The 12,670-nt window shown below is 30.0% G+C and overlaps 1 protein-coding gene across 1 annotated transcript in view; it reads left to right on the top strand.

Annotated features, from left to right (window-relative positions):
• The window catches only part of LOC113372277 (nuclear receptor-binding protein homolog), a 117,474-nt gene extending 105,393 nt beyond the window's left edge, over positions 1 to 12,081 (top strand). Inside the window, exons 2-11 of the mRNA XM_026612604.1 lie at positions 804 to 1,028; positions 5,627 to 5,757; positions 6,695 to 6,789; positions 6,976 to 7,059; positions 7,659 to 7,818; positions 8,046 to 8,215; positions 8,360 to 8,516; positions 9,342 to 9,531; positions 10,416 to 10,535; positions 11,332 to 12,081. Coding sequence (XP_026468389.1) covers positions 804 to 1,028; positions 5,627 to 5,757; positions 6,695 to 6,789; positions 6,976 to 7,059; positions 7,659 to 7,818; positions 8,046 to 8,215; positions 8,360 to 8,516; positions 9,342 to 9,531; positions 10,416 to 10,535; positions 11,332 to 11,487 — 1,488 coding nt within the window. The 3' untranslated portion in view covers positions 11,488 to 12,081. The remainder of the gene's footprint in view (positions 1 to 803; positions 1,029 to 5,626; positions 5,758 to 6,694; positions 6,790 to 6,975; positions 7,060 to 7,658; positions 7,819 to 8,045; positions 8,216 to 8,359; positions 8,517 to 9,341; positions 9,532 to 10,415; positions 10,536 to 11,331) is intronic.
• Positions 12,082 to 12,670: the final 589 nt, after the last annotated feature.

Consider the following 12,670-nt stretch of genomic DNA (forward strand, 5'->3'; position numbering starts at 1 on the left):
TGTTACTTTTCGGTTTTTATCTTTTTTTGTTTTGTTTATAGCACCAAACTAACAAATATTGTATAATTTAGCAATTCTGATTTTTAGTGAAACTTTCAAGGCATTTTAGTACTTTTTTAGGTCTTCGAGATTGGATCAAGTATGATAATTTTAAACCATTAGTTCAACAAATGGTCTTAATTATTGTAAACTTAGGTTTACTGTGTTATTATTTTTTACTGTCGAAAGATGTTATTTACAATCACGGTAAAATGAAAAAGAATTATCCACAAATGCGAAAAATGGTCACAGTTTGACCAAAGCTCTAGGTTGTACTTAAAAGCTCATATCTTTCAAATGCATGGGATTAATTTGTTCTTGGCACTAGCGATGAAAATGCTATGGCGAGAGCACAAGTAGTCTAATAGGCAAGACGTGACAACTAATATAATACATGTAAATTATATTTATATTTATAATATGTAAAAAGTGAAAAAGGATATTATGATAAAAATTGATTTATCACCCCGTTTTAACTTTACGTAGAGTTCTGGGACATATGATTTATTTAAAAAAAATGTGCTCAACTAGCAATAAGAAGATTGATAATTTTATCAATGCTACATTGTTACAATCTTTAAATTTATGAACGAATGCAGTTTAAATTGATTTAACGAGATTGCCAGGTCGTTAATCGAGAACTTGTTCCGGTTCTGATTTAATGCTAATTCGATTTTCCTTTAGAACAAGCTATAAAATTTCAACATAATTGCCTTCATGTATATTATTATAAGCTTCAAGTTTAAGTTTATTAATTCTCGCAGGTGGACCAGCGCGACGTGCCCGGCATTGACTGCGCTCATCTCGCGATGGACACCGAGGAAGGGGTCGAGGTCGTCTGGAACGAGGTGCTGTTCTCCGAAAGGAAGTCCTTTCGCAAACAGGAGGAGAAGATCCGGACAGTCTTCGAGAATCTCACGCTGCTCGCCCACCCGAATATTGTCAACTTCCATCGGTATTGGACGGACACGCACAACGAACGACCTAGGGTCAGTATTAAAAAAAACTAGTTGGTTTGGTATTTAGTCTTGAGGCAAGTTACATGAACTTCCCGATATGTGTAATTAATCGACTTAATCAATAAAAAATAAATTAATTTATGAGGCATTAAAAGTATTCCGAGTGGAATTATTACAAACATTTGAAAACGAACGATCACGTTAACTCGGAGTATTTTCTAAAAACAAATGTTCAAAAATCAATAATTTTTATAATCCATAGGACTTTAATGGTTTAGTATGTTCATTAAGACCGAGTACTCTATCGTTATACCAAGTAAATTGTCTAATTTTAATTTTAACAAACGTCAAAAAAACTAATCATTTTCTCAAACTTTGATGAATTTTTAAAATTAAACTACTGGTCGGCCGCAGTATTTCAGTAAGTTCTATAAGACCATGATATATATCGCCAAAAAAAGTTCCATAAAAATCGGCTTCAATTTTTTTTTTCAACAGTAAAATACAAAAAACGGCTCGGTAGATTTTCACCTAAAACTAATCAGCATCATTCCCTACTAATATCTTTCGAACAGTTTTTGATTTTTTAAAATCGGTTTGGTAGTTTGAGGTTAAATGTGGACGAAAAGTTTAACACTTTTTTTCAAATTACAAAGAAACGGCTTGGCAGATCGTCTCACAAAATTGATAAACGATAGTCTTCATTGAGATACATCAAATGGCTTTTAAATCCCTGAAATCGGTTCAGGCGTTTTTGAGGAAACGTCGATCAAAGGTCTAACTTTGACAAATGCCAAAAAAACGATAGTAATTTTTGCAAACTTTGAAGAATTTTCAAAATTAAACGGCTTGTCGCAGAGCCGTAATATTTTAGTATGATCTAGAAGACTATGGTATATACCGTCAAAAAAAATCATAAAAATCGTCGAATTTTTTTTTTATAAAAACTTTATTAGAAGAAAACGGCCCGACCGATCTTTACCAAAAACTAATCAGCACGATTCCCAACCAATATCTATCGAATGGTTTTTGAATTTTTCACTTTTCTGCAATTTACAAAGAAACGGTCCGGCCGATCGTCGCACAAAACTAAGAAACGCTAGTCCTCATCGAGATACAGCGAATGGCTTTTAAATTTTTGAAATCGGTCCATCCGTTTTGGAGAAAACGTCTATTTACGGCAAAAAATCTGTTCACACACACACACATACACACACACATACACACACACACATACTTTTTTCCAAATGTGATCTCATTCGGTTCAGAATGGCTTGAAACGTCGAGAAAACATAAAATTAGCGAGTCGGATTTTTTGATGAAAACATAAACTTCTCCTTCGGGAAGTTAAAAAAAGAAATACTGTAGTACTGTTTTCCATTTATTAAATTAAATTGAATTAAATTTTATTCTCTTTGGAAAGCCCTGTAAAAATAGTGTAAGCGGTTCGATACCGTGCACCAAAAAGTCTTTTATCATGTAATAGTTGTATACATTTTCATTTGAAATTATATATATATATATATATATATATATATATATATATATATATATATATATGGCTTTTATGGAAGCGATATATGAATAACTTGGTTACTCAATTTAGGAAGGCTGTGAGCTACTGAAACTATTGAATAACGGTGTTCTTGTATGGCTAACAGTTTGTATACTGGTGATTCTTAGCGCGCTAAATATAAAAACCTTCGTCAGACAGGGTTCAGCCCTGTACATCTTGGTCGCCTAGGCGTTTTAAAATTGTAAAAACAAAAACGAAAATTAAACTTGTTCCTGTGAGCTTCAAATTTTTATACCATTTAATTTATTCATTGAGAAGCTCCAATTCAAATTGCCAGATGATTTCAACCTGCACAACTACCTGCCAGACGATCCACAAAGTTCAATTTTATGAGCAAGATATGTATGCAGTAATATAAACTATAAATAAAATTTATATAAGTGTTTTTCTAAGCGATGTTCACGAGTCATGTGCAATAACAGGCGATTCTGTCCAGCCTAAGCCCTTACCAGGCGATGGTAAAGAATTTTTACTAAAGATGCTATGGCAACAGCACAAGTAGTCTAATAGGCAAGACGTGAAAACTAATATTAAACATGTAAATTATATTTATATTTTATTTATTTATATTTATAATATATAAAAAGTGAAAAATGAAATTATGATAAAAATTGATTTAATTATTCAGAATAAAATATTCTATCCTGGGCGACCATGATGTACAAGACAGAAGCCTGCCAAACGTTGGTTTTCGTACTTATTACACCAAGAATTAACAGTACAAATTTTTTTAGCCTTACAGGCACATCGTTGTTCAAAAGGTTCAAAAGCTCTTGGACCAAAATAAGATAATTGTTAATGTTTTCGATACTAATTGCCTTTCTTGAAATAGAAATAATACTGATTGTATCTTTGCCAATGAAGTGTAACAAAAATTGGTCAGGATGCATGATCAAATTTTGATGGTTGCTAAATTTCGTAGAATCTTTAACGGTCTTGGTCCAGGATCGGGCGCAATTCTGTGAAAAAGGCAGAGCCTATCCACATTTTTAAAAGAGGGTATGCCTAATTGTGTTTTTGCTCCTGTATATGCATTTGTACTCTCGTAGTAATATAATCTTTATGTAGTCTACTACTACTGAGAACAGTACCGAATGTAAATATAACTGACGTTTTGTATGATTACTAGAAGATAATATAATCTTATATCAAATGAACTGTTTCGGTTACTACTATTGGAACTACTATTGGAATTTCGGTTACTATTATTGGAACGGTTTTCAGAAATGAATGATTTTTATATTCAGTGCGCTTTTGAGACCTGTCGATGATGGTAGCCAGCTCAACCAAAAATCCTTGCCAGTAAACGGATTTCTTGATAGGAGCTTACGTCGGTTTTCAATTTGCACCATCGAGCAATTTTTCTATATATATTATGCCCCACTTTAGATAGTATCAATATATGGAAATAAATTATTAATGGAACAGATGTTCCATTGTTTCCGATATTAGCTTATCGCGGTGACACAGTATATCTTAAACCAGGTTGTTACGATGTTTATGGTTTTTTCCATTCTTGCTTATGAAGCAAGTGATATATATATATATATATATATATATATATATATATATATATTATTGATTCAAGATATATTTGTGGTAAAAATTAATTATACACTAATTTTTTCAAATCATGATCAATTGTCAAATTAAGACATTTAAGTTCTGTCCAACAAACGGTTCTAATTTATCTTATACTTATTTTTCTGCATGTTTTTCAAATCAAACTAGATCAGCATTAAACTATGGCACTAAATATAATTAGCTCACATTCTTTCAATTAAGTCTAACCTAAAAGCGATTTTGATTACGAAGGATTAAATATTTTTTGAATATAATTTGTTAAATAAAGATTTAGTCTTGCTTTATAATTTTAACAATTTATAACTTGACAATTTGGTCAACATAGATTAACAAGTATAAATGGTGGTCAATGCTTTACATGATAAAACATTTACGCGAGCTAATAATTTTTGGTAGTTCTTTTTTATGTTTGTTTTATAATCCCATGTCGTTACACTTTATTCAACCGGTTCATACTTTCAAAAAACAAGAACAATTTTATATTTTCATGTGTACTTTGCCGACTTCAGTAGGTTTATATCATAAAATTATATACCAAGAAATATAAGGCGCTCAATACATAATATTATATAATAACATAGTTATATTGACATAATTATTCTTAATTAAAATGTAAAAATATTTTTAGATAACGTATAATATATTTACAGGAAAACTTATATCTTATTAAACAGATACAATAATTGTATAGAAACATACAATTATGAAAAACATTTACTCTGATCTAATAGTATTGGTACGTATATTAAATCTTTCGCTACAGCAGTGTTTTCCGCAGGAGTGACACTGCTGTACGGAACAGAGAGCGACTAGTAGCGCTGCTGAACGGATTTGGCATAACTATATTTGCAAGATTTTTAATCATTATCAATTATACGTTTAAAGTACTAAAAAAGATTATAACAACTTAGAGTTTTCTATAATTTAATTCTCTATAATTTAATAAATATTGGGGATGGGGTCTATAGGCGACACCCGTACACAGGTAGTCATGTGGATGTCGCCTATGGTAAACATTATGGATGGCAAATGCGATATATCAAATGCGACTATAAAATCCTTCTAAAAAGGTCTAAATCCTTCTAAATTAGTTAAGTATTCATGGCAAAGACTATTAACTACTAAAAATTATCTATCTTTTTGTTTGAATAGTTACGGTATGAAATATTTTTTTCATGTAACGAAATATTGTCACATGTATAATTTGCTCAGCTTTTCATAATTATATTTTTTCTGTCAAATGTAAAATATATTTGTGCAAACAATTAAGACAACTATTAAGAAGGTGGAAGCTCAGTAAACGCCCTTTTCAGTGAGGGAGTTCTGAAAAATGTTTAGAGTTTTCTTCGTAAAAGTTTCAGTTTTCTGTATTGCTATTTGTATTTCCTCTTACTTATATTTCTATTATAGTGTTTAGATTTTTGTATATAGTATTTGAGATTTATTACGTTTGATTTTTCTATTTTAGGTTATATTCATAACGGAATACATGTCCTCTGGTTCGTTAAAACAATTCCTGAAAAGAACGAAGAGGAACGTCAAGCGATTACCACTGCCAGCATGGAAGCGTTGGTGTACACAGATACTTTCTGCCCTCAGGTGAGTGCTTCGTTTTCAAAACGTTGTTTAATTATGAACGGTGGAAATAGTTTTAATCGCACATAATTATTAAATTTGATGATTGGTTATATTAAGGAAAATGAGTATTAAATATTTTTGAAAATTCAGGCACATCGTATCCTTTATAATGTATTTCTAAAATTATTTATTTGATCATTTACAGTTTAATACTCATTTGCCTTGATTTTAAGCTTACTTGCTTTGTTTGTGCAGGGTAAAAATTAGTTTTTGTTTAAAAGTTTTCCCAGAACATTGATAGGTTAAAGATTTATTATTACAAACTTTAGAAAGAGAGCATATATTCTTTATCAATGTTGCTAGTTGTATAATTTTTACCCTGTTGGCGCTGTACTATTAATTAATAATGAAACTGATCTAAAACATTTTTATATGCGCTAATCACAAATCGAACTATAATATTTTATTATTAATACTATGTGTATTATTTTTACATTATAACTTGATGTAAATATCATAATGTTGAACAATACAAATATAAACGCAGTAATTGATTGTCATTAGTGCATATTTTGTATAGTGCTTTCCATCAGGTCGAAGGTGTCCTCAGTGCGGTCTGCCTATGGAGCAATCAACAAACTGATTTAAATTTGTCCTGTCTTATCATATGTAGACACCTGAAGTTCAATATATGTTTACGCGAAATTGACTCGGATAGAAGTTGTTTCCATTTCTTTTTTTACTGCTTATTTTTATTGATTTTGATTGAAGATTAATTTGCCTCTAATAACTTTTATTTTGAACTTATTCGAAATTATGCATTTTTATGCAAGTTGTTTCAGTAAAGGTTATCCAATTGGTTTTGCATTCGTTTTTGGAACTTTTGTAGCAATTTTGGATCTCATGTGCCTGCGCCAACATAGTTTTTAAATTATAATAGTAATATATTTTGTTATAGTTACTTGCATTCCTGTTCACCGCCAATTATACATGGCAATCTATCCTGTGATACAATATTTATTCAACACAACGGCTTGGTCAAGATTGGATCAGGTAAAACTTTATTCTGCACACACACAAAACCAAACTTATATTGGCGCCTTTGACTGCATCGAACTTGGTAAATTCGTTGCGTCGAACGGTGTTTGTATTGCTGTTTATTATATGCATTTCGAAAATTGATCGGGTTCAAAGTTAACCAGTTTTTGACTAACGTTTATCTTTTGTATTATGTTTCAGTCGCCCCGGATTCGATCAATGATCATGTCAAAACATGCAGGGAGCGATTAAAAAATATCCACTTCGTTGCACCTGAATTAGGAGGTGAGTAGTTTATGTTCTGACAATTCTTTTATTAAGAGTACAAATGACGACAAAAGTGTTGTTCAAGAAAATGTTTTTCATATTGAAATAAATGAAGTTATTTAATAATTTAATTTCGAAATATATTGTTAACTTATTCTGTCGCCATTCTAAATAATATCAAATTTATTTAATTTAGTTAATATATGAATGTGATTTAGTTAGTTTTTTTTAGACATTTTTCTATTTTTTTCATATGAATGTGTGATCATACTAACATGTGTTTTTTACAGATGATTGAAAGTAAGCAATTTTATATATAAACTGTACATACAAACATGCATATTATATATATATATATATATATATATATATATATATGCACATAATTGAAGTGCATGGAATATCCTGATTTCACCCCACGACTTATTACAAAAAATTATTTTTGTCTAGACTGTTCAAACTCCGAATGACTTCATCCATTTATGGATTGTTTATATGAATTTAAATAATAATATTAATATATTAGTATGTGCGTTCTACTACCTAAGTATTGACAAATAACACAAACTATTTCTCTCATATTTATAAAATATTGAAACAATTCTTTGTTTATTTAGATCCTACTCAAGCGACAGATGTATTCGCTTTCGGAATGTGCGCGCTCGAAATGGCCGCTCTGGAAATACAGGGCAATGGTGATGTGCCAACTTCATCAAACTCATCTTCAACTGGGTCGTCAACGACAGACCCTGCAATCGTTAATGATGAGAATATTAGGTAAATTTAAGCGTCTTTGTGAAAGATCTGTTACATTAATGATATTACATTTCAACATTAAATTATTTAGAATCTAACCTAAAAGGCATTTAATATTTTTAATTAAAATATTACTACTATTAATATGACTCTCTTGTGACAAATACTTTTATTCTAGAGTTTCATACTGCCTTATTTCCATCTGTATTTTTTTATATTTTTCTAATTAATGCATTTATTTTCCACAGGCGAACAATAGACACATTAGATGACCCTTTACAAAGGGATTTTATAGCAAAATGTCTTGCATCCGATCCAGCGATGAGGCCTTCCGCTCGAGAACTCCTTTTCCACCCACTTTTATTTGAAGTGCATTCACTGAAGCTGCTGGCAGCTCATGTGCTCGTCAATACTTCTGGTATTATTAGTATTGTTATATATAATCGATAAAGTTGTCACATTAAAGTATTTTGGTTTATAGTTTATTTTAAATAATGATATAATATCATGCGCGACTATAATTATAAATTCTTTTTCTAAATTAATTATTGTTAAAATTTAGGTTCATCCGAAAGTATAATGGATGATGTTGTACAAAGGTTATATGGTCCAGATACAGTAATGGCCGAAATCCATTCAAAAGGTGGAGAATCAAAACAGTGGAAAATATCTGATGTGCCTATAGCGGAAAAGTTAGAAAAATTTGTTGAAGATGTCAGGTATGTAATGATTAATTTTTTTTTCATAATCATTTCAAAAAACATAGGTACAATAACATGATTATTTAATTTCGGATAATAAAAATTTGAATCTAAATGCATTATAGGCAGTATTGATCTCTCTGACATCGTTGCTAAAAATTTAAGTAAAATAATTTGGGCTAATAAGTTCAAAATTATAAATTGTTATAGGTGAATCGGATAATAAATTGTAATTTTACTATAATATTAAGTGGATATTGTGACTTTAGATGAAAATTTGATAATTTTTGGTATGATCATTGTTTGGTAATAAATTGTCAGTAATAAACAAAACAATTGACTGCTTTTTTGACGTTTTTAATTGACGAGTTTGTTTTGTAAGACTTCTGTCGGTAGTTTAGATGTTACTTCTTTATAATATCAAGAATTTCACAGGTAAAGAGGTCCACTATAAACAGTTAATATGGGTAAAATATTATTATTGTCTGAATATTTTTTATTGATCAACATCATAGCTCATTAAATTATCATCCTAATCTTCTAACTTCTCTTTATGTATTTTGCATTGAATGTTCATATAATGCAATAAAATTCAAAATTGCTCTTATTGAATTCAAATATTTGTTTTCATGTGAAAATAGCACATTCCTGACATTGCTATATAAAAATAGAAAACAGGAAAACCGATCTCCTAAAGTGGAACTTTATGATCAAGTTTAATCACAAAAGCTCCGATTTCTGTTCAAAATTAAAAAAAAAAGATCAATAATTGACTTAATTCTAATTTAACCAAATATTCTATTCAGCAATATTAAATTTTTATATATATAATTTTTCCTCCAGATACGGCATTTACCCCCTGACGGCGTTCATTTCGCGCACGCCGCCGCTACAGCAGCGAGGGCGAGCTATTTCTCCTGAAGCAGCTGATTCGGTTAAGTCTGTGACTCCAGAGCCGCTTGATGTCGAAATGAGGCGCATTGTCAATATGATATGCAACGTCAAGCCCAAGGAAGATGGCTGTGATCTCTTGGTAAGTAATAGTATATATATTACCACAAGTAATAATTATTCTCGTAGTATTGTTTTTATTTCGTTTGAAATTTTACAACGGTGCAGATCATACGAATACTAATTCATCTCCACAATGAAGTCGTTCTTATATTTGGTCTTATATTAGTCTAAGATATTTGTATATACCCTTATGCCTACCAACTCTTTATTTTTTGCATAAATGTATATTTTGTTATGCTATATGTAAAATTTTTATTCTGCTGCCGGGCATAAGCAATAAATCAAATTCCCTGGAGATTACCAAATAAAATGTATTATACAGAGTTTGTTTTTATGTAATAGATGATGTGATGTTTGATGCCCACATATCCTTGAATGCTAATAAATTTCTTAGAGATTACCAAATAATATATATTATACAGAGTCTATATCTAATTGATGATGTCTACATATTTTCGACTTTATTTTCTCCTTCCATGTTTGTTATCATGTATTATTATTCACATTTCTAAGCTTCTCCTTCCATGCTTGCCGATCATGTGCTTCTGTTTTCAACTCCCTGCATTTTTCTCATTTGTTAATCACCTGCATTCCTTTTCTTCCTAGTTCTTTTATTTTACCTCTATCGACGTCATGCAGCAGAGACTCTCTTTGCCATATGGGCCCAACCCAGTTTGCTTTTGTTATCACATAAGTGCTTAGCACTTCTTCATTTGATATCCTATTAATTCCCTTTATCTTCCCCATTGGTCTCCAACACCACATTTCAAAATCTTCCTAGTATTTCTTGTCTTAATTATTGAATATTGATATATATTATTTCTTAGTGAATGTTTATATGTGATGTGTAAGAACTATTGAATTATTGATAGCCTAATAACATTATTTTCTGATTTGTTTCAGATGACATTATTATTACGAATGGATGATAAAATGAACAGACAATTGACTTGTCAAATTTCATCTGATGATACAGCTTTAATGCTCTCTCAAGAGTTAGTACATTTAGGATTCATACATGAAGTAAGTTTGCTCACAGTTGAAGAAAGAAAACATATGAAGCATAGAAAACATTACATTTTTTAAAATGCTTAGTATAATGAACTATATGAGGAAACACAAATTAAATTTTTATGTAACCCCCATATAGCACGGTACTACATTTCATATTACACGGAACAACCGTACTATTTGAAACCAGTACTAGTACAAGTATAAAGATTGATTCCAAAAATTTAAATAAAATTAGCTATTATTCGCTCTTAATACAGATAAATATATTTATGGATTTTTAACTAGAAATAGTGCATACTGAATGAATTAAATGCTATTTTCGACGTCAAAAGGAAGTGCTGTTTCACCGCGAGCATTTAACATTTTTTATGGATTATAATCACATGTGAAATTTTATTTTAAATATTTGTATGACCTTTATTGAAATAGCATTCGAATTAAAAATGTATTGTATGCTGATTTCACTAATTTTAAATTAGATAAACTTTGTTTTTTATAAGTTTTACTATATTACTACATTAGAGTTTTGCTTAACTTTGTTTTTTATAAGTTTTACTATATTACTACATTAGAGTTTTGCTTAATTCTCGAACAGTGACTTAGTTAAATGTTATAAGAGGGAGGTTCTCAATTCTCAAACCTTGTTGGAGTGAATACATGCTATAGAAGTACCGGGTTGCAAGTGGTTTACCTTTATTTATATAGATGATCTTTACATACTTCATTACTATTAATGAATAAAATATTATATTTAAGTAGTAGAGAAGACTTGAATGAATAATTATTGTTGAAACAATTTTTCCAGACGGATCAAGATAAAGTCACATCACTCATCGAAGATGCATTGCGGAGTTGTGGAGCATCAAATGCAATTAGTAAATCACCTATAGAAGAGAAAAACGAGCCTCCATTACTAGTTCCCACAACGAGTTCACAGACAGCTGTACATTCGGCCAGTTAGTAATGGTGTAAACTTAGTTTTCTATACTTTTGTATAAACGCTAGGATACGGAATATTTACAACTCCGGAATTATATTGATGAATATTTCATATTTCTTTAGTTTTTATATGAGTAGTACCAGCGCAATACGACTTTGACCCCCGGGACTATATATATATAAGCTGTAGATTTTCGGTAGTGTTTACATATAAGAAAGAGTAGGGTTGGCAATTGTAGAATTGCAGGTATTGCTAGAACGGTGAGCAGTGAAAATATGGTGATACATATATTTAAAAGTTATGGTATACCAACTAACAGTCCAATATGTTTACCACATATAGCAATATCACCCGAATGAAACGCTTTTATATAGTTTTTTAAATTTCTTAATAATATGTAATTATATAAATCTTGTAATACATTTTTAATATTTTATTAATTAAGATTCATATTCTACAAGTCCATTCGTGGAGATTATGCAACTAAATATGTGCATTAAGTAATGTTAGTTACATTATACATATATATTTTTCAGCGAGGTAAATTCCAGTTTTATTTGATCAGAATTAAATAGTATTACTGAAAAATGTCATTTACAAATGCCTTTTTATGTCTATAATATGCAGTCCAACTTAATTGGTTATTAACTTTATTATTATTATTATTATTTTTTCATAAATTGTCCTAAATCTTAGACTGCCGTTACACAAGATTGCAGTCATATGAAACCACAATTTTTATGAATTTACAATATGGATGGGCTTGTAGTCTAATATTTTACAAAATTTAACATTATTTTATAATAAAAATCATATGATATATTTATGTTTCATTTTGCAGATATCGTTTATATTATTAATATGATGCTGCATTTTAATATCAGTGATGCAAATCAAGTCATTTCCAACACGTAATGTTATTAATCAGCCGTGTTTGTCTTATTTTTCCTATACTTTCTATGTACATTGCAGAAAATATTTATATTATTTATTTAATTTAAGTTAGAATAAGATGGCGAAACTCATGTATTGGTAGTGAAGTGTGTGCGCTGGTATACTAGCTTTAAATTGTTTCATAATAGGACTAGATTTTCTTTTACTAACCTCGTATTGTGATTGAATTTTTTTTAAAGTCTGCCTTTAGTCAATATTATAATTAAAGATTTTAAATTTGTAAATATATATCATTAGAATAGTATTTAAT

Source organism: Ctenocephalides felis, unplaced genomic scaffold (genome assembly GCF_003426905.1).
Source record: "Ctenocephalides felis isolate EL2017-DRISC unplaced genomic scaffold, ASM342690v1 CF-g0.4_SCAFFOLD_01604, whole genome shotgun sequence".
In the NCBI taxonomy this organism is placed as follows: Eukaryota; Metazoa; Arthropoda; class Insecta; order Siphonaptera; family Pulicidae; genus Ctenocephalides; species Ctenocephalides felis.